This window comes from Aulonocara stuartgranti, assembly GCF_965226115.1.
Source record: "Aulonocara stuartgranti genome assembly, chromosome: 6".
Lineage (NCBI taxonomy): Eukaryota > Metazoa > Chordata > Actinopteri > Cichliformes > Cichlidae > Aulonocara > Aulonocara stuartgranti.
The window spans coordinates 7,942,579-7,970,517 of record NC_138944.1 but is presented as its reverse complement, the minus strand read 5'-3'; the positions used below and the strand labels follow the sequence as shown (position 1 = coordinate 7,970,517).

Below are 27,939 nucleotides of genomic sequence, written 5' to 3'. Positions count from 1 at the left end.
ACTGAATACCAGACAGAGCATGCTGCTCTAAGAAAAGAGTGAACCCCGTAAAACCTGCAGTTTGTAAAGTGAAACATGCTGAAATTAACGGCAACAATTTTCCACATTTAGCTCAAAACCTTACAAAAACATGTTCTTAACATTTAAAATTGTGTTTTAAATATGAAAAGTTACAAATATTATATTGTCGATATATATTATATGTCGTTAAAAAATGACTTGAAAAAACATGTTTTTGTAAGGTTTTGAGCTAAATATGGAAAATGTTGCTGTTAATTTCAGCATGTTTCACTTAACAAACGGCGCCCCATAGACACCCCCACCCCCCACAAACACCTTTATTCCAGGAATAATGGCGCTATAATAATTAATTTAGAGTATTTTGTTTTCAGATTTGAAACTATTTGAGCATTTAATGTCTTTTAATTGGCATTATTCTCCAGAAAGCCTTATGGATTAATTTTGGATTTTCTCAGTTAGGGTTTAGGCTCTACAGATTAGCGTCGAGGCAACACTAATCCCTGTCTGATACCGGACTGAGGGAGAGTTAAGTGAAAGGTGCGCAGACTGTGCTTTTAATCGAATGAACTCCACTGTAAACAATACTCACTGCCTCGGTGGTCTGATGGCGCAGGAGGCAGGGTGCAGTCTGCCGGCGGGGGCCCGGACTCCAAAGGCTATTTTGAAAAGTGAGCCCCTGTACGCACGCACACACACACGCACACGCAGCTGCTCGAAACCATGACAGAAGATGACGGACACAGTTGTCGCGGAGGGACAAGTCAAGTTTAGAGATGGAAAAAAGGTTAATTCCACATATTTGCGTCTCATTTTTCACTTTAAATGTGCTCCCATACCTCTAGGCCAAATACAGGAATCTCCTTTGTGATTTACTTCTTTCCAAACTTCTTCACAGTGGAAGACTCGGTGGGTCGTTCTTCGGAAGCCCTCTCCGGTCGCAGGTTCGTGTCTTTTTTGGCTTCACTTAATTCCCACCCAGATTTTAACATTTCCACGGTGACACTACGATCTGTTGATTGATTCGTGTAACGATGCACTAAACTCTTTGATTTTCCTCCACTTAAACTGATACCAACTTGTCAGTTGGTCTCTTGGCTGTGCGCCACTGAGCGCGTAACGCAACGTATCCGCGTAAACACGTGCGGACATTGTGCAATGCATCAGGTCAATCGATCGAGTGAAGGTATTTTCTGTAATTGATCAGAAAAAAATTGAGTCTGGATATTAAATCCTGGAGGGGGACTTTTGGTGCCAGTTCGAATTAGGGTTAATAATTTGAAAACCTCCCAGTCAAAACCATAAACTGTCACAGTGCATTGTCTTCTCTGTAGCTTGCCATGACTGGGGGCGCATGTCTTGAAATCTAAACAGAGATTAATTTGAGATGCTGTGGAGACAGACATAGATCCTCTGAGCATACAAAAACATATGGCCCAGTGCGCTGCTGCTCTGTCCCTGGAAGAAAAAAATGGCAAGAGTGGTGGGAATAATGGGCAACTCTGCTCTGTACCCTGTGACTGTGCTTGTGTGTGTCAAAACCTGTGTGAGCTTGTGGCTCGCTTTCATTATAAGCTGGATCAGTTCATTGTTTTAGGGTTTGTTATGACAGCTGTGCCATAGTAGACAGCAGGCATGCAGCAGGGATTACAACAAGTGACACTTGTATTATTCTGCTATTAAACACGAAATGTACTTTTGACTCTGTCGGCCTGTAATGTTTTTCTCCGCACGTGGTCAGACTGCCTGTCCTTGCTGGTGTATAAGAAGAAAGGGAAGGAGAAGGGCAGCGGCCACAAGGAGAGGCTGAATGTAACACTGGAGGTAAGTTAAGCAGCAGAACAAAGCCTGGCTGTCTCTGATCTCAAGTGCAGGTGCTCTGTACTGGTAGCAGCTCTTTAGTAGTTCTCCTTCACATAAATAAGCCTTTCTAAGCTACAGCTTTTAGGAGACTGCTGTCTCTTCTAGGTACTATAATGTAAATGCCACATGGATAGATAAGGGTAAAGTGGGTTTTGGAGTAAGCTGCTCAAATAGTCAAAAGGGAACTAAAGATGAATAGGGGCACTTTCTGAAAATACCCAATAGGGATGACTCATACTTATTTATCCTCTATATCGTTAGCTTCATAGCATAAGTGCCTAAGTCATTGACTTAGTCAAATGACTTAGGCAATTATGCTATGAAGCTAACGATATATTAAAAAATAAAAGCAACTTCAAAGTGCACATCATCAGTATCTGAATGAACTCTTTTGTAGAAACAATGTGATCTCATCAGTAAACTGACACCAAATGAACCGGAGGTTTACACACGCTCTTGTAAAATAAACAAGCTGTTTTCTCTGAATCGAGATCTCACTCGTTGATATTACAAATCTTTTTGAGCTTTGGTGTCATGTCCCCAAAAAGCTAGAAAAGTATTACACCTGATGTCAGAATTTCATCTATCTGACCTGAGTTACTCCAGACTAGATCTGTTCCATCTCCATTCAATTTCTAAGGAGCATATCAGTAGTAAAACGCAAACTCTACCTTTGGTTTACTCTGCTTCTTCAGGGGATCTGTGGCGTGGAGCCAGGGCTCGGATACGATGGCGTGTCCTACACCCTCTCCATCCTTTGCTTGGCACACATGCTGGTCCTTGGGTTCAACAACCGGGACACCCTGCTGGCCTGGGATGCCCGCATCCGCTACAGCTTGGGAGAAGGTCAGTGGTTTGGCCTTGTGTAGGTGTAGCATTCTCTAAGTAGAATAGTAGCTCTAGTAGTTGTAGTTATTGTCTCATGACTGCTCATAAGAGTATTTTCCTTGATCTCTGTTGATCTGACCAGAAGCTTACTTTTAATAAAAAATGTGTGGAGAGGCAGAAATTTCAGCAGATTCTACAGACTTAATTGACTTATTGTCATTATTCACTGTTCAAATACTCCTTTTTAAAAATTTAGAGCATTGTATTCTTACTTATCTACTGAATTGAATTGAATTTCTCACACTGCAAACAGTAAACTTTGAAAGTGATCCTCTGTGTGTAAACTTGTGTAAATACATCCCAATTTCCTCATTATAAGGGATATTGAAAAGTAAAGCAATGATAGAAATATATCACCGGTACAGTTTAAAAGGAAAACAAAAACTATTCCAGCCGAACATTTCAAACAGCCATAAATACGAGTGTTTAATCTATTATTTAAAACTCTCAGTTATATCTCAGTAGTTGGCCTAAAATCGTCCCGCTGAGAACTTTCAGAAACACTCTGATCCTGTTCAATGTTTCTCCTAAACTAGTCTTATTAACCATCACCAATATTAATAACTTATTGAAGCTCGGGTCTAATTTTGAACAGCCATGCTGTGAGATGAACTGATATTTCTTTTGAGCAGCACCAGCTGGTCCTATCACTGCTTATATTTCTAAACATTTCTCTGACCATGCAATTCATCCTCCTCCTCCTAAAATATCACCTTCAGGATATTTACAAATGTCCATCTTGTTCCTTAATGTTATTATCCACAAGCATTCTGATCCTCCACCACTACGTAGAAGTCACACAGTGTTATCTACCTTTGAAATCCACAAATGGCCGGTTCTTGATTTGCCTTTTAGGTTGTAATGTCACAGAGCATTATTTTTTTTGCCAGTCTAAGTATTAAGATTAAATCTTAGAAATATTTTGGGTTAACATCACTCAATAAAACTGAGCACTTTTGTTTTCTGGAAACTATCTCCCCTCAATTTACACTGCTGTTTAAGCTGCCAGTTTTTTAAAATTATTATTTTTATTATTTTGCTTTTGCCTGTAAAGCTCCCTTCTGTTTCACATTATTTCATCATTGGAGTATTTAGCTCCTCTCAAAGCCTCAAAGCCTGCTTGTTGCTCTAGCTCTTCGCTCAGGGCGACAAAGTGAGCTTGATCTATTACGTCTTTACATAATGTTTCTTTGAAAGTGTTTTTTTATAGATTTTTAGATGATTTATTTCGTGCTTAGTCACCTACACGGTGAAGGATAATTCCTATCATTTACTTGGCTCTTTCACTCCCATGCTTGTACTCTCTATGTGGCACTGTGCAGTACATGGCTTTGAGAGGGAGAGGCAGTCCTTGGCACCGCACTGGGGCCATCTGCACAAACTGGGCAATGACAAATTGCAGCCTGCCAGGCTTAAAAAACTGCTCAATCATTATTGCCACAGTCATCAGTTACGTGGTGCATATGTGTTTATGCACGTGTGTGTTTTTATGCTCCACCTCATTTGTTACGTGATGGATGTGCTGCACGATCAGTGGCACTTTAGTTGTCTGCAGCCTAAGTGATTCGAAGCCATCATGATTGCATGGCCATGAAACGCTCTTTTCAAATGTCTGTCTTTCTTCTCCCTGCCAGTCCACAGGTTTAGCGTCAACGTTGAACCAGGTACCAAACTGGAAAGCGGTCCTGCGTCACTCCACCTGTGCAACAACTTGCTGGTCCTCACCAGAGGCCTCCCTCCCGTCGTCGTTGGCCACTGGAAGTTGTCGGCGTTACGTCGCTACGGTGCTGTGCCAAATGGCTTCGTGTTCGAGGGAGGGACTCGGTGTGGATATTGTAAGTATCTGGTGGACTGAGAAGCTTTAATTTATTTAGCCCTACAGCCTGCACCCAGAAATGAAACACTCTGACATTACCAAGTGAAAAATCATCACTCGCAGTGCTGTACTACATCACGTCCTTTGATGTTATTATTTGTTATGTTTTAGTGGATGATGTCAGATCAGAGATTACAAAACTTCAATGCGATCTCAGTCCCTCAGAATCAAAGACCTTTATATGTTCAGTCAGGTGAAATCTGACATTGTCGACATATAGACATGAAAGGGCTTGTACGTTGACAAAACAGGCCCACATTTATAAAGTGTTCTGGAGCTTTTGATCATGTTACATGACCTTCCTCAGCAGATGAAACTTCCCCTTTTGTCATGAAGTTACAGATGTTTTTCTTCTTTTTCTCCATTCTTGACGTATTAGCCTAAGCTGAAAAGTTCATTTTGGAAACTGTAGTTGAGAAAACAGTTTCACTGTTCATTCAGTTGCTGTTGCGCTCATTGCTTTCAATCATATTCTATTGCAGTAATTTAAAGCTCCAAAAGAACTACTAAATGAACTGACAGTCCATTTAATACGTTTTTTAAAAATTTTTAAATATAAAATCATACAAGGTGTGAGCTCGAATGACCACAGAGAAAACTGTGCCTGGTTAATCACAGATTGTGCTCGTCCTCTAGAGACAACCCGAGTATATTCACGGAAATTCAAGGTCTCACTCACTCAAGTGGAAATTGCACACTGAAGGACGCAACAGAAGAAAGTCACCGCCCGTGAGAATTCATTCAGCCACCAAAGACAGATGTTCATCTTAACAATACTTGAAGCTCAACTTTAAAATCTAACCAACCGTTCTTTAGTTAATTCTTTGGTCCAGAAACAGTTGATGAGTGCACAATCACAGCAGCAGTTCCACTTTTAAAAAGGTCTTTACTTAGGTTAATATAACCTCCTTTAAAGTTTGCTTCAGTGCTCACGGGTTAATAGAGCTGTCACACTAACGCTAACACACCTTTGCAAAAACGTGATTTATTACAAGTGTTTATAGCGTAACTATATCCACTTTCTATGTATGAACCCTCCACACTGCCCACCTGCCCACCAAATAATGGCATGTATGTGTGTGTTTGTGTTGTTGCCAGGGTTTAGATATCCTCTGAATGTCCAGCTCATGTGGGCATGAATGTAAAGAATGACTGGCAGCTTTATGTTTTTAGGTGGGATGTGTGTGTGTGTGTGTGTGAATTAGAGAGGGAGGGGCCAGATACATGGACAAAGGTGATAATGGAACCTGTTTGAAGTTTTCAAGTTGCTGTCACCCAGGTATCTGGAAATACAAGATTAAATTTTTCATTTAGTTAGAACTCTTTGTCCTTGTATGCTGCTTTGCGATTGTCTGTGTTTTTGAGTGTGTGTGTGTGTGTACAAGAATAACCACAAGGTCTGGTTTCAGTGTTCTGATGAGCAACATCTATAAATACCAGTCACTCCCCTGTAGTGGACACTCAGCCAGTCACAAATTCCCTGGTGGCTGCATGTCCAATCATAGTTTTCCCCTTCATCTGATCTGCATATTACCCAGCAGTCACAGGGGCAGTAGGAAGAGACTCTCTTGGCATAGCACGAGAAGCAGAAAGATGTGAGAGTCGAGTAGGCAACTGACATTCCTTGCATGAGTGCAAGGTAAAGCGGAGTGTTAGTTTACATTTTCACATGTTTATTTGTAGTTGGTGAGTACATGTGACACGTCCACACCGAGCAGTAGTTTTGTGGAGTGCAGGCTTTCAACATTTCGCATCTAACTCTACCAGACACCTCGCCAGAGCTAATCTATAGAGGCTATAACGAAAACTGATATTTTTTTGCAGAATGAACATCATATTTTTGGGCCATGCCTTGTTCTCTGTAGATCCTCTTGTAAATGCTCTCATGAAACTGGAAACAATGCTTTCTAAATAAGCCAGAAGAGCCACACTTTAACGTCAACGAAGGAAGAGTGGTACAGTGGTTAGCATTCTCATATCTAGTGTCAGTGTCACTGCTGGTAGCATGAGGCGACACCTACAGATGTTGCACAGGCAATCCAGCTCCTCCAGGATGGCACATCAATACGTGCTACTGCCAGAAGGTTTGTCTCCCAACACAGTCTCAAGAGCATGGAGGAGATTTTAGGAGAGAGGCTGGAGATCTGTCAGAATACTAAAAAAAAGACCTTCAGTGGCCCTCTGGTGTGAATGTCTCTGACAAAACCATCCAGGACCAAACTTCGCCTGTCGCCTGAGGGCCCGACATCCTCTATGGACCCTGCACCTACTGGCTAGCACTACTGGAACTGGCAGGTCTACCACTGGGACCCTGTGCTTTTCACATATTAGGTTCTCCCTGTGAACACATGACAGGCCTGAAAAGGTCTGGAGAAGCCATGGAGAATGTTATGCTGCTTATAACATTTTGTTGGTCACAGACCTCTACAGGCTAGAGAATGGCACACTGACTGCCAGGTATCAGGATGTGGTCCTTGGACTTACTGACAGAGCATACAGTGCTGCATCATGATCCACAACAGGGCCCGGCCTCTTGTGTCAAGAGTGCAACTTTTCCTGGATGTTGAAGAAATGAATACCATTAGTCCCTGGCCCACACCTGCCTGAACTAAATCCATTTGAACACCTCTGGGAAATTATGTTTTCATTGCATGCATACAAGCATGTGGGGGGCATACAAACCAGGCAAAATGGCCTAGCCTGCTGAATCTTTTTTCACTTTGAATTCAGCACTCTGCAGGCCGACAAATTTAATATCCATCAAATGACGTGGTATTTTTTCGTTCCTAACACATTACCCAGTCCATATCAGTATAAGTATCCAGCATGAGATTTTTCCCAGTTGAGATCTAAAGTGTTTTCAAACTGTTCCCTGAATTTTGCTTAAGTTGTGTGTTTTCTGCTGCAAATATTGTGCGATTCCTTTACCACTCTATGCTTGGGGATACTTGGTAATAAAATATGAGTGTATTTAGCTCTACTCGAGTTATCAGTCTCATTAAATCTGTTCAGTAAGCAGAGGAAATTATACTGTTTATCACTCCGCTTTTAATCATGGACAATCTTATGATCTCTATTCATCATTGGAGAAATCACAGCGCTCTTTCACAGACCAGCAATTTTGTGTGGTCCTCTTTGTAAATTTTAAAGGTTCCCAGAAGATTATTATAACATCATCAGTGCAAAGATGTGCAAATGCGTTGGAATAATTATGCTAAATGAGACTAACAGTTCTGTGGCCCTTTTTTGCTACAGAAAGCTGGTAGAACTGCTCTTGCTCTTGTCAAGTCCTGCAGTACTTTCTGCTGCATCTGCATTTTCAAAGTCTGCTTCAGAATTAAAGACATGCACTGTAGTAATGATGACAAGCCTTTTTAGTGTCATGGGCACTAATCATGCACACTCAGATAGCCAACAGACCAGGCGGTCCTTTGGGATAGCAGTAATCAGTAATCAGGTCTTCACGGTTGCCTGTTGGGTGTGTGCCTTGGGTTGTAGAGTCACATGCATGCACTTTGTAGCAGTGTAAAGTGATATCAGAGCCCCTTCTATTAGATGTGATAATGAGGCCACTGTGTTCTGTAACCGATGATGTTTGGAAGAGAGCCTGCATCTTAGCTGGATGGATATTTCCTGGCTTATCAGGGCCGCACATGTTCACGGCGACCTGGTTACACAGAAACTCACGCACATCCACACACGCGTCTTTATGCACACATGCAGAGACGTAAATGACGCTCCGCAGAGTTTGGATCGCCGTCAAGTCCTGTGATCCAGATAAAAGCAATTTTAAGCTCACATGCTATGTCAGCAATTGTTCAGTGCCTCTCAGTGGGTAATGGCACACCCACCCCGATCTTGTAGTATGTTAATGCACGTGTTACAGCATTTTTCTTTCGTGTCGTACATTGCACACTTTTTTCCATCCTTTAGTTTATTCCCTGTTCTCTTGATGAAAGGGCATTTTAAAAGTAAATCTAACTTTAGCAACTCTCTTGTCTTTTGATAAAGTGTCAAGTGATCCACAGAGGTTAAAATGTCTCTTGCTGTCTCAATCTGTCATTAGAAATGATTTTTTTCTCTTGAAGTGAAACAGTCAAAGCCATCGGGCATCCTTCAGTAGACTGGGTGTTGGATCAAAACCAAACAATGAAAATCCAGCAGATATTAAAAACAGACTGACTGACTGGACAAGTCTTCTTAAAATAGTTTTTAGTTAGTTTAGATGAACACAAATCCCCTGCACACAGGAATGTTTTTTTTCTTGTTTTCAGTGGAAAACGCCACCGCAACAAGCAAATAAAAACCTGTTTCTTTGAAGATGAATTGTCATACAGCAGAGTTTTGTAAATTTGTGAGAAATAAATGAGAAGTAGGTACAAAAAGGTCTCATCGCTACAACAGCCCCAGAGATAATTGCAGAAAAAAAGAGTTTATTTCAACCTAACATATACCAGTTACTCTGACTGCTACGATGTGTCTTCTTTGTTTAAAGGGGGGCTAATATTATGCTAATTTCCACCTCCGTATTTTTTTTGTATGATTCATAGGTCTAATAGCTCTGACTCAGGGAAAATGCAACACATAATTCAGCTAATGCATTTCCATTACATTTAATGTTCAGTGGTGATATAAACGAGAAACTCTTTTCAATTATTCAGTCTGAGGAGCCACACGGTCATCTGAAAGCATATTGTACCAGCGCTCCTTATTTATTAAAGGAGGGGGCACAATTTCTTTGTGACATTTGGGTTTTTCCTTTAAGAAAATTACTACTATTGAAAATACATTTAAAAGACTGAGTGGCATTATTTAGGACTGAATGATGTTATCATGCCAATAGATTGTGTGTACAATTTTCTGTTTGGGATTCTGAGCTGCTTTTATATTAACAGCAAACTCAGTTTCATACGTTGTTTTCTTTCTTAGCCAAAACCCTGAGTAATGCCTTGATTTATGGCTGTTTCCCCCCCCCCTAAATGTTTGTAGCGTGAAGTTTTGATGTTACATTATTTTTTTTATTTTTTTTTACTTATTTTTTTCCCTTCCTTTTGTTTTCACTGACATCCACCTCTGTGTGGGTTTTATAGGAGAGTGGGAGCTTGAATTGATAGACATGTAACCTTTAAAAAAATAGCTTTGCCTTCACAGCAGGCTTCTGAACCACAGTGAATATTATTTGACCTTGTTTAAAAATGTTTCACTCAATATTTCAGCAATTTACTACAGCAGTTTTCTCACTTCTGCTGTCTGTTATATTATTTATTAAACTGCTTTTTATGGTATACACATTATCTCCTCTTCGCTTGTCCAGGGGCTGGTGTTTTCTTCTTGTCCTGTTCAGAAGGAGAGCAGATCAGTTTCCTATTCGACTGCATCGTCAGGGGCATCAACCCCAGCAGGGCACCACATGGCCTGCAACCTGACCTGCCAGGTAAAAACACTTAGAAACTGCAAACAGAACACAAGTGAAATTTGTCAGGAATATGTTTACAAAAGTGTGCAAGTAAAAAAATGTAGGTAAAAGATGGACAGGCCTTGGTGATAAGACTGTGGACAGCTGTTGTGGTGGTGATGTGTTTTACTTTAGTCCTTAATAGTCCCACATTTTCAGAGGATCAGAAATAATCAGTCTGTTTGTGTAATTTTATATATGAGCCCGAAAGCAATGCCAGTATAAGCTGGGATAGCTAGGAAGCTATTATTTCCATGTTTAGAAGAACAACTTCCAAACAAGTCAAGGACACTTGACTCGGTTTGTGACTTCCATGAAAAGATTTACCGCCTGTTTCCTGCACATGTTTAACATTTGTGTCAGGCGCCACAGTAACAGAAACACCACATGCTTTATGCCCCCAAGACTCATGCTGTAGATTAAGGGTGTCATTCCTTTGTGTGTGACTTGTGCTTTACTGTAATATATTTCTAATTCCACAGTAATTTTTGCTCCAGGAACTGAATAGAGAGTTTGAATAAACATTACCTTAGCATCAACGTATAATTTTTACAGTTTGTAGTGAAATGAACATTGACACAGCATTGCACATTAGCTAGCATTACTACACTTTTTCTGCATTCAAACTTAAAATAGTATGTCTTTTTTCACCCGGACCCATTTCCCCCCCAGTCATCCATCATACTGGAAGTCTCTGAAGAATTATTTATATCTCACATGTCAGTAAGCACAACGCTGTACTGAAGTTTTATACCACTGAGGACAAATATCAGTCCTAAGACTTGTTCTTCTTTAACAGCAAGGGCTTTGCCAGCTTACTAGGACAGGTTTTTATCTGCGTTAACATTTGCATACTGAATCTATGCTTTTCCTCATATTCTCTGCCTGTTGTTGTTTCATTTCTTTGTGTATTCCCTCTTTAGATTAGCTGAATTATGTGAAATCATAGCCAGGAATAATAAATATTCTTGAACTCATGCATAAGACAAACAAACAAAACAGAAGAGCCAGTGATTAAAAACATTGCTCCATAGCCCCCCAGTACTGTTCAGTAGCTCCAGAGGATACCTTTAAATATAGTGTTTAGGTAGGTCTATACATTTCTGAACAGTGACAAAAGTTGGAAACTATGTATAAGAATGACTCATGAAAATGTCTGTGTAGGTTCTCAGTCATCAAGGTCACGGCAGTACAAAGAGCCTGGAAAGAAAGAGACTGGACTTCTCTAAGTTTCTTTTTCCTTTCCAAGCTCCTTATACTCATGAAAATGATAAATGCAGTACTGTTCAGCTAAAGCTGCAAATTCTGCACTTTAAGCCCACATTCATTACATAACTTTATGCGCTACATATTTTATTTTTCGCTTACTATAAATCTATATTTAAAGATAAACATTGCAAGTGCAAATACTGGTATTGGAGTAAAACATGTGTACAGACAAACTAGGACTAGATCAAACAAAATCAGGGCAAATAGCTGTGTGAATGCGTTGAATATCTGGGTCAACCAGTTTGACAGGAATGGGGGGAAAATGAATTCCAGGTTGAAAATAAACCAAAGTTTATTCCAGCATTAACCAGCCTGCGTCATCAGCTATGAGGCCCACTGTAACCCCACTGTGACATTCAGTGCTGAGAACTGGCTATAATTAGTCAAGTAGCTACGTTAGCAAATGTTAGCTGACACCTCACATAGTGTAGTGAAGAAACTTGGCATCTACATATTAGCATTAGCTGCTGGAGTCCAGGGAGTAGAGTTCCAGGTGTTAGGTTGTTGACACCTATACAAGCACCCACTGACCCACTGCAATGTGCGGACACTGGCGTGCACACACACTGGTGCGCACACACAAACAGGAGCCATGCTGCCCCTCTAACACTCACTCACCTCTACAGTATGTATATATAGCAGGAATTAGGAGTGTAATTAGCAAGGTTTTACACAAAATTAGTGTTCTAACAGATTGTCGAGGCGCCTATAGCGTCCTCGGGAGATGTTAAATTTACAAGCTGTTGAAAGAATTAGATGGACACACACACACATGCACACACACTCATATTTTAAAGAGCAGTCTGATAAATGCAGCAGATGTCTTACAACTTTAGTTTTGATTTTATACATTTTGTATTAAGATCACAGCAGCATCTGAAATATACTTAACAAATCATCAAATGTCAATGGCCTGGTGTTTTATTCTGCAATGTAACTTCATGTGAAACTAAAAGCACACTCCACCATTCAGTAGAACCACCTTTCGTAGTAGTAACTTGAAGTATAATTTTCATGAACTTATTAAATCATCTCATTGTTGTGGACGAATTTCGGCCATGTCTTCTTTACAGTGTCGGTAGATTGAGGTTTGTAGGTGTGTCCTACCTTTCCGCCCTGTTTCTGCTCCCATCCCGATTTTTAGATTTGTTGCTGTCATCAACTTAAAAGCAAAAACAAAAACAATGAGCTAACATTTTTCATTAAATAGTAAAATGTCTCAGATTTCTGTGTTGTAAAGTATGGCTTAATGAGATTTGCAAATAACTGTTCATTCAATTATTTATTTACGTAGCAGATCCCAGTGCCGATCCAGCTTCAGCAGAGGAACGAATCAACCTCGAGGCATCAGTGCTGGAGAAAAGACTGAGCATGTTGTCTCAGTGCAGCTTAGCAAGCAGCACAGGTACGTTATTTTGTAAAGTTCACCTCAGCTTATACAGCCAACACATAACTCTTTTCATAATGTTTCATAAGGAAAAATTGCATCATCTGAGGACCTTCAGATGTTTCTGTGAACTATGAATCTCTTTCACGTTGTTGCTCCGTGCATATTTGGACCGCTGACCTGACCACACAGTCGTTTAATCCCTGCTCTATATTCATGCTGCTATTTCGGGATTTTCATCGTAATTATGTGTGTACATATGTGAATGTCAGTATAGTCAGAGCAGATGATTCATGTCTGCTGAGAGTTAGTGAAATAAATATTTCCTTTTCCTGCCTGCACTGATTAGCAGCACCTGTTAATGACCTGTACTGTAATTAATGAGCAGATGATTGAACACTGACTTCACAGAGTTGTAATAATTTGCCCACAGCACCAAGTTAAAGGTGTGATTTATATATTATTGATTAAACATCACTATCTGCAGTTTAACTTGGCGTTTGGTGCTTACAAACTGATTTATTTCAGTGTGTGTCTCACTTATTACTCATTACAGTCAATTACCTTTCTCTCCCTCTTCAGCCTCCTCTTACAGCTGCAGTACATCTGTTGCTGGAGATGACCACAGCAGTATTTCCAGCTCTTCCTCCAGTCAATCAGATGCGAGCTATGGAAGCAGACTTCCAGTGTGGGCGGAGCCATTAGGCAGACTGCACCTCTCCAGTGAGACAGCTTCAAGCTCTTCCACGCTGAAAGCACTGGCCAGTTCAGATGACCGGCTTTATTCTGCTGTAGTGGGAGGCTCCAGGAGCCATCCCTCCTCCACCCACATCCATCCTCGCGGTCTCCATGACAGCGGGCGGCAGAGTTCATTAGACAGTGGGATTGGGATAGCAACAGGCAGCCACTCTTCTTACTCAGGGAGCTATTCCTCATGTACGGGGAGTCTGGACATGGCCAGCGGGGGAGTAGGGGAGGAATTTGGCTCGGTGGCCAGCCTTCCTCCTGCTCCTTCTTTTCCTTCCTCACCTCCTTCTGCACCACCGCCAACTCCTCCTTCTTCTCCTTTTCAACCCATGCTTATCCCAGAGGGGAACACAGCCTCCTGTTCCTGCTCCTCCAGATCTGCATCTCGTACATCTCGAAGGCATAGTGAAGAATACCGGATTCCCAGTCTGCTTAGACTGTGGTATGATACCCCCAGGAGTCTGCTCCGAGCTCAACCTCAAAAGAAGCCATGGTCCCACGGAGCCCAGTCTGAGCTCAGCAAAGACAATAAGAGCAGTGGAGATGGAGGTGATGGTCAGGGACAAGGAGGAGTGATGGCTCAGCGTCAAGTCATGATGCAGCGCTCACACTCCTGGGGTAGCGAGAGGGCGCCCTCTGTGGACAGTGAGGGGAGGGCCACACCCAGACCCTTGTTGGTCCCTGGAGGCTTGTTTAATGCAGAAAAGCAGGTACAGGGAGGGTCACAGTGTTTCACTCCCTCATTCTGTTCTCTCTGCTGTTTCCATAAAGAAACAAAACAAATGAAATACTAATAATTACCAATCATTAAGTTAATCACTCTTGCTAATCATGCTATACTTTGCCCCCACTAATGCAAATCTCCATAACTCACTAAATAAACCCACTATGGCGTATTTCTATTCTTATGCTATTAAAAGAGATCTTATGTAACTCTCCTGTGTAAATAGGCAAGAACGTGCTCCCAAGTAGAGTTTGGAAGTTATGGGAATAGGAAAGAGAGCAAGATGACTATAAGTGATATTCCTGAAAATCTGGGACCTGTTGTCAAAAATATTTAGCTCTACTAGAGTTGAGGTACCTCAGTGAAATTAGTAGAAAATAAATAATTCCCTGTCTAATAAAAGAAAACCTTCTGTGTTCAAACCCCTATTTGTGTGAAAGTACTGAAACATTATTATTTATTATTGCATTTAAAGAAGTATAGTCAATCATTTTGCAGAATAAGACCCCAAGTTACTAAAATACAACACAAAAATATCACTCGCCAGATTTTTTCCTGCTTTCAAAGAGACATTTTAATGTCATCATGTCTAGAAAACATATAAACAATTTCATCATGTAGTTTTTTTTTTAAAATTTCAGCTTCATTTGTATTTTTATTTATCTTTCAACGGTAAAAGAATCCTCAGAAAACTTCCTGGATCAACGTCAAGTAAAGGTGAATCAAATCTGTCTGTAACTTAAAAAACAGACAAATCAACCACCTTAGTGCAGCAAATAAGCCTGAATCACATCCCTCAAAGGTTCAAAAACACTGGTTTTATTAATAAAATCTATAATGTTCTATTTTATGTTCTTTAATTAAAATAAAAATAAACCACAGCTGTTAATGCTGTGATATATATGCAACATCTGCAGAAAAAAGTTAAACTATTGTATTTACATCCACCTATCAATAATTCTATGTAGACCGAATACTCCAATTATCTATTTAGTATTTTTTCTCTTTAATGTCAGAAATTCTGTTGCTAGTAAAATCAAGAGGAAAAATATTTAAGAGCTTGGATTAAAACAGAAACTTGCAGTGGAAGTTAGTTGAAAGTGGAACACCAACACCTGCTAAAATATACCCTTAAACAGTAATTTGGTGACTTTTTTAGTGGGTTTTCTTTTTAAATTAATAGCACCAGAGATCTCAACTTAAGTCTATTTTAATAAGTCTATGGTCTATTTTCCTAAAGCACTTTTCCTCTGTTTGCCCTCTGCTTCACAGTATTACATAACCCTGCAGTGTTTGCAACTGATGCAGCAGTGCTTCAAGCAGCAATTATCTGGCCTTTTCACATAGACACCACTACTTGCTTTGGAACTAATGACTAACTTGGGTGGCTGCTTTTGTAATTGTGATTTACAGTACAGTCGATGCTTTAAAGGATCATTAGGAAGCTGAAAAAACTGTGGAGGGGAGAAAAAATCTGCCAGAGGAGCAGAAAAGTAGGAAGAATGAATTTCTCTATAAAATATTCTGTTCTGTGATTCAAGCTGAGGCGCTCTAGCATTGCAAACCCTTATCGATGTATCACAGGGCTTTAGGGACAAAACTTTTTTCCTTTCATTTGTTTTAAAATGTGATTTCTTTTTCGCTTCGTTCTGTTCTACAGTGCGGTGCTTTTCTGCACTTGCAGCATGCTTCCTGTGTCTCTTCCATATGGGCAGTTTAGGGTCCAAATGATTTTAGATGCCTTTGGCCTGAAAACCACAGGGTGAGGAACCATGGTGAGAAGACTTAGAAACAGGCAGAAGTATGTGTGAACCAAAGCCAGGTTCTTCTCACTGTGAGGTGACAGTTCCACCCGCTGAGCCACTCAATCGCCCATATAGGAAAACAAAATCAGTGTGGGTGTCTGTCGCACACCTGTCTCGAGCTGGCGTTGTTTTTGATTTTCATACTTTTGTCTGAAACCTCAAATGCTCTCAGAAGAGACTTTCCCACATTGTGTGTAATTAATTTTTTGATGGGTTGTGAAAAGCGCTTCCCCCTTGTAACAGGCAAATTATCATCAGAACAGGAGAGGAAACAGCATGTCTTGTGATTTCTGACAGGTTGTGTAGGAGTGTGTGTGTGTGTTCATTATACAGCGTGCATGCTGCAGAGAGTGAGAGGGAGCAAAGGGGACTGAAAAAGTTAATAAGTAGTGATGAAACTGGCTGAAATCCTCAGAGAGGAGAATCCCACTGTGTGAAACACAAATGAGTTTTCCTTATTTTCATTCCTCAAGAGTTGGTGGTTCAGTGTAGCAGAAACTCAGCGTCCTTCATGTTTGGTAATGGTTAGAATACCTAAATTCTAGGGGTGCAACGATACTCGTATCGATATTGAACCGTTCGATACAGTGCTTTCGGTTCGGTACACATATGTATCGAACAATACAAAATTTGTAATTTATTTTATCAACTTTCCTTCTGACGATGCTGTCTGTGTTGAGCGCTCAGTGAATCTGCGTTCGACTACTCCGCCTAGGCTGCACTGTCGAGCGCAGATCCACTGAGCGTTCAACACAGACAGCATCGTCAGAAGGAAGAGCGCAGGGTAAGCTAGCGAGACAGAAGTTAAGCTCTCCTTGCAACATGGCAAATTGAACCTCCCCCACCCTCATTCAGATCTGGCGTTTGGAATTATTTTGGTTTTCATGTGACGTATGACCCTGAAGGTAAGCGCGTCATGGACTAAAGTAAAACAGTATGTTGGATGTGCCACGCAATGCTTAATTACATGGGTGGGAACTAGTGTGTTAGCGCAGTTAGCTCATTAACGTGTTGGCCGTCTAGCCCCAAGCAGGGGTAGCTCGTTAACGGAGATTTGCCGTGTTGTGGCGTTAACGTCATTTCAACGAGATTAACACTGGCAGCACTAGTGGGAACACAACGAATATGACTGCAAATTTACGCCGACATCATCCTAGTGCAAAGACAAGTGGAAGCAGACAAAAACAACAAGCATGCATGCTACAAACTTTACCCGAGTCATTACCCGAGTCATTTAGACAGCCGTTAGCACATGATTCTCCTTATGGGGACCTGATATGTTTAATATTGTGGCGAGCTCAGACAAGGAGGAGACGGAGGTATCGTTTGGTCTTGCTTCCCGTGAGCTAGCCAGGGAGCACAGCCGTTTATTGACATCTGCAGAAGAACACTGCCGCTAGCTAACTGCTCAGCGCAGCAACCGCACAGCAACAACAACACACAGAGCGCCCTCTGACCCCGGAAGGACACACCGTCGCAGCGAGAGGGCGTCACTCGTCACTATGGCAACATAAACAAAACATAACTGTACAAACAGAACCCCGAACAGCCCTGACCCGCTACATAGCCCCCACCTAAGGGGTCAGTCGTCCCCGACGACCCCATTACCCCACACAAAGTCCTGCAAATGTCCAGGTGCCTTCTTTTGGCGCACCGGCCGGTCACGACCGGCGGGGGAAAAGTCACTCGGGTCAGAACATGGGGTGCCACCATCATCCCACTTCTGACACCAATGTGGCGAGCTCAGACAACGAGGAGACGGAGGTGTCGTTTGGTCTTGCTTCCCGTGAGCTAGCCAGGGAGCACAGCCGTTTATTGACATCTGCAGAAGAACACTGCCGCTAGCTAACTGCTCAGCGCGGCAACCGCACAGCAACAACAACACACAGGGCGCCCTCTGACCCCGGAAGGACACACCGTCGCAGCGAGAGGGCGTCACCCGTCACTATGGCAACATAAACAAAACATAACTGTACAAACAGAACCCCGAACAGCCCTGACCCGCTACAATATGCTGCTGAGAATATAGCCCAGAAGAAGCGTATAGTATAGCTTTAGCGTATAGTATAGATTTTGGAAAGAGCCATTTCTCTGTAATAAACTCTCTTTTCCAAAGATGAGTGATTCCTCAATCAGATACAGGGCTGGCAAAATCGCTAGCCCGACGTCCCGGGGCTAGCGATTTTTTTCAGTCGGGCTACCAAAGATCTATCTCTGCCCTGCCCGTCGGGCTATTGTAGGAAGGAAAAATATATGTCAATGCTTTTGCATTCTTTCGGAAATGTAGCTGGGTAATTATGTCATTGGCATCGGTGAGCCACTGCCAATATGTGACATATTGAAATCGCGTTTGAATTTGCGCTTGTTTTTTGCTATCACTTTGCAATCGCGCACTGTGTATAGAGAGCGACAGCACTGATTGGTGAGTGATGATAATTTGCGCACCAATTCCTCTGACATCGTCTTATCAATCGTTAGCTTACTATGCAAACATGACAAGTGAAATCTCCCGCAGCAAGCTTAAACATATGAGAGGTTGATCGCGCAGAGAATCGCTGACCGTTATGTGAGTGCGTGTGTAAAAGCAGCAGGATATATATTTTAGTTCTGCTGAGCCAAATAAGACAGGTCAGGGTGAAGAAGTGACAGCCAAAGAAAAGCTTACCACAAAACGGAAAAGTTATGACAAATCAGACTATAAGGCAAAAAGAAAGTGCAGCTTTATGGTTTCATGGACAAAAGAATTTCTGTGGCTGCAACCAGGGCTGCACATAAGTGGTCCGCAGGTGCGCATTCGCTGTCAAAAAAAAAACCAAAAAAAACGCGCACAAGATATGAAGTTGCAACGCGTGTTTGCATACATAAGATTTTCTGGAGGAGGACAGACATTTGTTTAAAACTCTTAAAGATGTCGAAGAAGCTCCTTTAAGCAATTACTTTGGTGTTCCTCCACCTCCAAAGAAATGTCAGAAGGAGTCCGAACCACAAAAGAAGTGCGTATTCTCGGAAAAGTGGTTGCAGGAGGTGAGCTGGCTTCAAACAAATGATGAACGCACAGAGATGTGGTGCGGAATGTGCCGTGAAAATCCCACTCTAGCGGACAAAAACAGTGCCTTTTATATGGACGCAAACACGCGTTGCAACTTCTTATCTGGTGCGCGTCTTTTATTTTGACAGCGAATGCGCACATGCGGACCACTTAACACTTAACTTAACATAATGTTCTGCCGGGTGTGTTGTTGGTTTTCTCTCGATTTCTGAGTCGACAAGCGCCTTTGTTACTGGGACCAGTCATTTTAAGAAAGGCCCCCATTAGAACCCATGAGAAATGCAAGAAATGCATTATTGCTCAGTCTGCAATATCTTTCCCAGAACAAACACCAATTGCAAATCACATACTAAAAATAAACCTGAAAAATCTGTTTAGAACAGCGTACTATGTTGCAAAGAGTGAACTACCACTGGCAAAATTTAGCAGTCTTTGCAAACTTCAAAAAGCAAATGGCCTAGATCTTGGTTCCACTTGTCTCTTACCCGAGACTTCAGTGGAAATTTCAAATTCAGGATCTGACACAGACTGATTCATGTCCTACACAGTTCTTACAAGTTCATAGAAATTTCTGTTCAATTAGAACCAAGTATTTGAGTTGATGATTGTAATTTTTATACAATGTTGTAATTTGTTTTTCAACAATTTTTTGATTAATGTTTTGTTTCCTTTACAATATTATACTTTAATGTATAATATTGTAAAGGAAACAAAACAGGAAACAAAACATCAATCAAAAAATTGCTCTCTTTTTTTATTCGGGCTACTTACATTTATTTTGGGCTACCAAAAACTGAAGAGTCCCTGCCCGAAGGGCTACCAGGGATTTTGAAATTTTGAGAGCCCTGAGATATATTTATTTTTTTAATTACTTTTGTTTCAGCAACATTACATTTAAAAACTGTACTTTTGAGTTAAAATATATATTTATAATTTTAATAAATGACGAATTAAAAAGGCATGAACATTTTTTTTGTATCGAAAAAATATCGAACCGTGACACCAAAGTATCGAACCGAACCGTGAATTTTGTGTATCGTTGCACCCCTACTAAATTCACGTGTACCATCATGTCTGTTGAGACAGACTGTATGATGGATAATATCTGTGAAACTCCAGCCTGCTGTGTTATTAGCTGCTGAGGAGAGGAGTCTGAGCCAGCTATCCTTTAGTCTGCCTCTAAAGATGTCAGCTCTAACCTCTCAGCTCTGCAGCTTTTTTTCCTCTTCACCTCTTGTTCTCTGTTCCCCCTTTTCCTAAGTCTTTCTCCAAACCAGTTTATTTTCAAGCCTCTTTGGCTATAGCTATTTTGCCTCCCTCCTCTGCATCCCCTTTCTCTGTACCTTAAAATCATGCCTTTTTCCTGAATTTTGCAGTAAAAGCAATTAACCGAGCCTTGACAGTATGTCCTCTTATCTCCCACCCAGTGCAGTCATGGTTTAGACAACTACATTACACAAGAGCAGTGGCGGTCAGTGAGGAACACAAGCTACACGCAGGTAAGATTGCATCTGCCCATTTTGGCTTGTGCAGGGCAGGAGCCATAAAATTACTTTTGTAAGATTAAAGCAGGTCTTCAGCTGCAAGAATACTCTGCCCTTTGGAATTAGAAGGGTTTCTGCACTGATTATCTCTAATGATTGCATCTTCAGTCACAATGTTAGAAAAAACAAACAAACAAACAAACAAACCCCAAATATGTATAAAAGCCAGGGGGAGTAGAGCTATTACCATTTAGTCAGCTGTGATAAAATAAAGAGGTTCACCTCACACAGATGTTGCTCCCAACACAAGTGTATTGTTTTTTTGTTTTGTTTTGATGCTATAGAATTAGATTTACTATAGAAAATTCAAATTCTGCTCGGAAACAAACACTGTAAGTAATAAATATTGTTAGTGGAAATGGCAGACATTCGGTCTTCTGTTCATGTATTTAAACAAGCATCCTGCAGTGACTGTTTTGACCTTTCCAAAAAGCAAAGTGGTCATTAAAATTCAAATAAACTAATAACACTCAGACAGTTGTATTTTAAGGTCTTTAGAGACTTGCACAGTGATCAGACGGGTATTTGGACCATTTCTCTGGTCTCATAAATAGATCTTGGATGTCTAACCTGAACGACTCTATCCACATCATGCCACAGCATCGATTGGGTTAAGGTCACGATTCCTTGAGTTGGCGATTCACAAGCATTCATTTTCTTCTTTTTCAACCTTTCATAGTTACAGTAATTGGTTTAATTGTTATGTGAATTACTGGCCTGAGGTACCAAAGCAGTCCCAAACAATATATATGTTGTAATCTACAGATGTGAGGGCTATAGGTCTGTAGTCCATGAGTCTGTCTATATCAGTCTTTTTGGGCATAGAAATGATAGCGGAGGCCTTCAGACAGGTAGGAACGGTGGCATGAGTCATGGAGAGTTTGAATAACCTGATGAGGATCCCTGCCAGTTGGTCCGCACAGGCTTTAACCACAGTCCCTGGGATGCTGTCCGGCCTTCCGGGATTCACCCCAGTCTCCTCCTGACCTCATGTTCCTGGAGGTACAGGGGGGATGTGCTGGGTGAAGGGGAGGTGGGGAGCAGGGTGAGTCGTGGAGGGGTGGTCTCAAACCAAGCAAAAAAGGTGTTGAGCTCCTCTGCAAGTTTGAGGCTGCTGTTAGATGCTTGTGCTGTTTCTACTCTTGATAGGATTGGCTGTCCACCATTACACGAAGAGCACGATGCTCAGTACTAAAGAACTCAAAGGTAAAAGCTCAAAGCGCCCGCAGCAATCTCTTCACATTAAAGTCTCTGTGTATGTGTCCACTATAAGAAAAAGGAAAAGTGTTAAAGGAAGGTCACTACAAACAAAATTACTGCTCTCTACATAAACATTTCAGTCTGATTCAACACTGCAAAACACTGACTGCTGAATGTCTTTTGAAATAACTTAATTTGAAAGAAAAAGGCAAAACACACCAAAATCCTAACTGTAAAGCATGGTGGCAGGGGCATCATGGCTTCGGCTGCCTTGCTACCTCAGGGGCTGGTCACACTGGGATTATGGAGGAAATTTAACAGAAAAGTGTCAAAGCTGTAGTTTATGACCTGAAGTGTGGGCAGCTAAGGTGATCAACAAGAAAACAACCCAAAGAAAAGAAATAAACCAAAAGAAAGGAACTGTTATCAAATGGTCAAGCACTGGCAGGTACTGACCTTCATTTTAATGAGCTGTTCGGACATGACCCGAAGAGTGTTTTTAAATCAAGACATCTCAGAAATCTTTGTCCTGTTTAACCTGCTCATCATCATACAGGAAACATCTGATACAGGCTGCTGCAGCTAAAAGAGGCTTAACGAGTTACCAAGTTAAGAGCTGACTTCTTCCATCTGGGCTGTAAATAATCACTACTTGTCTGAAATGAAGACAAAAATACAACTGCTTTTTGGTTATTAGTCAAACTGAAAAACTTAAAACATCAAGTTTTCATTAATATCTCTATACCTACACAACGTTTATGCTCGAAAAGGAGTAGAATGAAGTTTTAACTTTAAACCCCCCTTTTTCAAATTCCATTATTTACTAATCAATATTCAATCGATTATCCCAATGAACCAAAGCAGATACCCTTAGGCAAGGTTATGGACATGGATTCAGAGAGATGCAGGTTCTGAATTCTGCTTGCAGTGTGTCTAAAAGATGTGTGCATAGTATGTGGATTGTAATGTAGTGTCCCTGCAGATAAGCCTGTGGGGGTCACAAAAAGTTGGCAGGCAAACGAATTCTAGTCTACGCTGAGGCTATAGAACGCCTTTAATAGTGACGTCTCAGACGAACAACAGTGAGCGCAGTAGCCCCACCTGCTGTTCACACCTTCTATTTGCAAGCACCAGCCAAGCTTGAAGACGGGCTTTAAAGAGTGGTCTTAAAAGGGTCTTAAACATTGAAACGTCGCATTTCAAAGTGAATGAACTGAGAGGATGCATAAAAAGACAGTAGCAGAGTTGCTACTCTTGCAGAGTCCAAGAATCAGTGTATGGAGCTGATTATGGGCATACTAGGCCCCTTTAAGGCCATTAATAAGCATAATTGCATGGTACTTTAATACTCTGAATGGACGACAAAACGCAGCTTCGAATGTTTGTCTTTAAAACTGAGCTGTAAATTGAGACGTTTTTGATTCAATTCAAAAGCACTTTAAGGGAAATCTTTAAAATAATTGTTTGTGTCCCGTATGTTTTAGACTGACAGCTCTCCACTGATGCACCTGACACCTTCTGCAGATTCACAAGGTGTGTTTGTTAATGAAACTGTGTCCTTATTTCATTAGAAGCACTGCAAGATACTTCCTCCATACAAAAACGTTCTTTCCCCAGAAATGTATTTATATTGTAAATATATGTTTGCAGTTTGCAAATGCAGTTCAGGAAACACAGGCTATATTAATCCAAGTACTGCACTGATGTACAGTTTTATTAATGTACTTTAGATGAGTACTTTTTTGCTTCCACTCCAGTACATTTTAATGAGAAATTATGTTTCAGTACATTTATTCAAAGGGACAATTATCAGTTACTTTCACTTAAAAAGTGAGAGTTTAGCAAATATGAGTCACCGCTGAGACTGAACTACCCGACTGAAAAGGCTGTTAAAAATGACCTTCACCTAAAATGGTGAAATAAATACATGCTGTCTATGGATCAGTAATAATAATTACATAATTTAACTACATCTGCTGGAAATATTAATAGATGTTTAGCTGATTAATGTTAAATAAGAACTTAAGGGACTGTTTTTTACATCATTACTTAATGTATACTGCATACTGAATGTTTGAGTCTAATCCTAGTGTCCTAAAAATGTGTTTCCAGACTCTCCTCTCTGTATCAGGGAGGAACGGCACGACAGCAGTGACATCAGTTCTAAGCTTGCAAGTCTGAAGAAACTGTTGCCATCTCTGCTCTTGCATGCCCCTCCACCACCTCCTGTCCCACCGAGCATGCACAGACCAACATCAGCTTGTGGTAAGAAAATTTGCAATAAATCAAAACATCTCATGTTTTCCTGGTGTAACAGTTTTGTTGTTGCTATACTGACTTCTAACTCTAAAATGAATTACATTTAACACTTTTTGTCCTGCAAACAACAGATTTAATTCCCCTGCTTTTGGTTTTCTCCTTCAGGCATGTTCAGGTTTTCCCACGAGGCTCCTCCGCCTGCATCCCTGGACTGCGGGCCTTGCAGTAACAGCAGTACTAATTATGTCAACATCCCCGTTAGCCCTCTGCTGTATAAAACTAGAGAGCTACTCTACACAGAGCTGGAGCTGCAGAAACCCAGCTCGGCTCCAGGCTCCAGTCCGCACAGTGCTGAGAGAGGTAACTCAGTGCAGCTCTGCAGACTCAGTAAGAACATTGCACCTCAAACAGTTTTAGATAACTATTTATCTTTTCCTGCTGCTGCTTTCTTTTTTGGTTTTATATATGCCAAGTGAATAGCTTCAAATCCCATTTTGCGTGCAATATCTCCACTGTTATAATGCATGGCATGTTTGAGACGTTGTTAGAATATAGAATAGCAAGCAAAGCTGGGGCAAACAGCTATGAAACAGATGGTTGATTTGTTGATTATTCTCTGCATATCTATCATAACAATATGATAGGTATGATGGGGGTCACTGCACTTAGTGCTCTGATTACCACTGGGCTCTTCTTGAGCATCATTTAATGGTAAGCCACCACTATGGATGCCACAGGATGTCAGTTACTGCTTCTATCTGCCGGTTCATACTGGGCAGTATACTGTCCTTCCATGATGGTTATTTGGGGATCTTATGACAGCAATATCCATCTTTGGCCAGCTTATTATCACAGGCAGGTGTTCATAGCCCCCTTGTTGTTGTACCCGGTATAAGGTACTAGGTTGCAGCTTTCACCCAAGCGGGTGGGGCTGATGATATTCTCCCCCCAACCTGTCGTCTTGGCTCCCCCTTGCCGTAGCATGTGTGTTGTACCTTCAATCTCTAGCCTTCTTTCGAATGTTGGAAAGCTGAGCTACTAGTTTTTCTCTTGCCCACCTTACTGGACCCAGACATCCCTTACTGGAATCAAACTTGTGACTCCCACTCAAAAGGTCGTCTTACCACTACACTATCACGCTGCGCGCGCACACACACACACACACACACACACACACACACACACACACATACATACACACATACATACATACATACATACATACACATATATATGTATATATATGTATGAAAATGTGTTCTTGGATCAGCTCACACTGTTAGGAAAAACCTGATAAATACGTTCAATAAATGAGGAGGTGCAATTCTTTTTTTATAGAAAACAGTCAATTTATTTCCCGGTGCTTCTGTGTAAACTAACTGAATTAACATAATCTGACGTATTTAGACTGTGAAAATGAAGCAATTTATTAGAGGGATGGAAAGCAATTTACATCAGTTAAAACCTAATAAAATGAGAGCATTTCGATTACAGGCAATTTATGGCTTTTTAATACACAGACGAAGTTAATGTGTTAAATGTGTATTTCAGAAATACCAACTAAAAATCAGTCTGAGGAGACAGAAGGGGCAGAGTGAGGGTATAATGCATCTCTGGGAGACTGGTCTAAGATTATATGACACACTGTAGCAAGACTTTTTTTTATTTTATTTTTTTTTTATTAACCCCCTCCATCCTTTTCTCATCCAGAAGAGGGCTCCATCAGGTACGCCCACCTGGACATCACTGCCATGGAAACAGCTCAGAGAGTGGGGGCGGAGCATGTTCAGGCCAGGGAGGACAGACTGACTCAGCTGGAGAGCAGGCGGCAAGGGCCACCAAACTGACTCTGGAACGCCCAACTGGATGACACTTCAGAATAGTTTTGACTGCAGATTCTCTCCAACTCTCTGGAAAAGCTGACATACTCAAATGTGGTGGATTATCATACCGGTTATTTTGTACTTAATAACACACCCACAGTTGTGACATTGTAATGAAATTCCCACAGTCCATTCCACTAACGGTAAAGCTTTGGGAGCTTTCTTATGCAGCTTCTATTTTGTGTTAAGTGTTTTTCTCTTACTTGCTTTTAAACTAGCTTTTTCCTGCGTTTGTCTCGATACCTTTTATCACAGAAATGTTACATAGTTGTCTGCTTGGCTTTTATGCAAGATGCAAAAAACTCAACCCCCTCAATGTCTTCTTCAACACAGACATGAAAGTCAAGCCAGTTTAAAACAAAATCATTAACAAGGTCTGTGGTTAAGCAGTAGTTGCAAATGATCTGCTGTGTTTTGGGATCCAGGAAAAGGCCTTAAAGGGGCGATTCCCCAAATTTAGTCATATTTTAAGTCCTTTTAGTATTTTTTGGATCCAGATTTGCCTTACAGGCAAAAATTTCTGGTTTGAGGAGGACACACAAACCCATCCTCAGGTGATCACAAGCGAGTGTACTCAGTGTCAGTCCCAGGTGTGGATTAAAGGGAGGGCTGGATAAGGAAGAGCATCAGGTATAAAATCTGTGCCACATCAAAAACAGCGAATCCATCTGCTGTGGCAAGCCTTTGGGAATGAGCACGCAGCTGAATGTAACAGTCCTTTTATTATATGAGTCCTGGAACTTTATGATCACACCTTGTATATGCTTTGGATTGATGGAAACCTACCTTACCGATGCCAACAAGTAATCTCAAGACTACCAAGATTACTGGTTGAATGGCTTTAATTATAAGGGGATGGGCGTAAACTATTGTTTATCATCGCTATTGCGTATGGAAAACAATGTATTTACATTTCTTGCTGGGTTGATTTTCTTCAGGCTTTGTGATCACCATATAATTTATGCTACCTCTTTTCACAAGAGGTCACCGACTGCCATTGGGTTTGGATCAAAATAAGATTTCACAGTGAGATAAAGCCCATCTCATCTCATGCCTTACAATTGAATGCCAAGAGCCCCAACTTCCTTGGTGATCATTTCACCTCAAAGCGGAAAAGCATTCGATAAAAATAAGCAGCTTACAGTTATACCCAGGGTGCAAATTACATTAATCCAGGCCCATGTGGTCCAAGCAGGACATGACTAAGTAATCAGCCATCCAGAAACATTATTCATCACAGTAATCAATGCCTCTGCTTCTGGTCTGTGAGAGGCCAGGGACAGATGAATGGAAAAGCATAGTGTTTGTTTCAATTTCTCACCTCCCTCCTGATATCATCAGGACAAATTGTAAAATAATGGATGCAAATTTATTTTTATAATTTTGGTTCCCCACTAGTGTCTCTGAGGAGAAAGAAACGGCATGAGGATGACTCACGAAAATGTAACGTTTTGCAAAAAATATCCTTTAATGTCACTACAGAGACCGCTTTTCTCTACAGTGTATTAAGTGCTTTTATTCATGCCAAAGCATACGAATGTTGTAAATCTGTATTTTTAAAATATTACTGTATGTCTGTTGTTGGCACCTGTATCTTACTGAATATTAAAGATTGCTATTTTATTTTCAGATCACTAGTTTTCAGTGCTTCTATTCTTGATCTTCATTTTATATTGATCAGACAGTTCGAGTAACACCAAAATATGTCAATAGGGAAACTATGAGGTCCTACAGTGGCAACAGCACATATGATGTAATGTGGACAAACAGACCAACTGCACCTGGTCTGGTCAAGACAGCCAATAATGCTGTCTATCCCTTATCTACCACCAACAATAAGACATTATTTCCACTTGTTATACAAATAACTGTTCTATGGAGTACCACACTGGTGCTCACACTTCTATATTTAATTTATCTGTACCTTGACTGACAGTCTAAGCTGCTTTATAATACTTCATGCATATTACAT

The 27,939-nt window shown here is 41.0% G+C and overlaps 1 protein-coding gene across 2 annotated transcripts; it reads left to right on the top strand.

Annotated features, from left to right (window-relative positions):
• Window positions 1-20: 20 nt before the first annotated feature.
• On the top strand, window positions 21-27,302 carry dok7b (docking protein 7b). Of its 2 annotated transcripts, XM_082537315.1 has the most exons (14): window positions 21-805; window positions 917-962; window positions 1,760-1,842; window positions 2,577-2,727; window positions 4,404-4,604; window positions 9,960-10,079; window positions 12,664-12,774; window positions 13,339-14,213; window positions 20,509-20,580; window positions 21,775-21,831; window positions 23,310-23,358; window positions 23,938-24,090; window positions 24,250-24,444; window positions 25,795-27,302. In XM_082537315.1, the coding sequence occupies exons 1-14, from the start codon at window positions 752-754 to the stop codon at window positions 25,929-25,931; spliced, it is 2,304 nt and encodes a 767-aa protein (XP_082393441.1). In that variant the 5' UTR covers window positions 21-751; the 3' UTR covers window positions 25,932-27,302. The 2 variants fall into 2 exon arrangements, with proteins under 2 accessions (XP_082393441.1, XP_082393442.1); XM_082537316.1 differs by lacking the exon at window positions 21,775-21,831 and having other exon boundaries at window positions 23-805; window positions 24,250-24,471.
• Window positions 27,303-27,939: the final 637 nt, after the last annotated feature.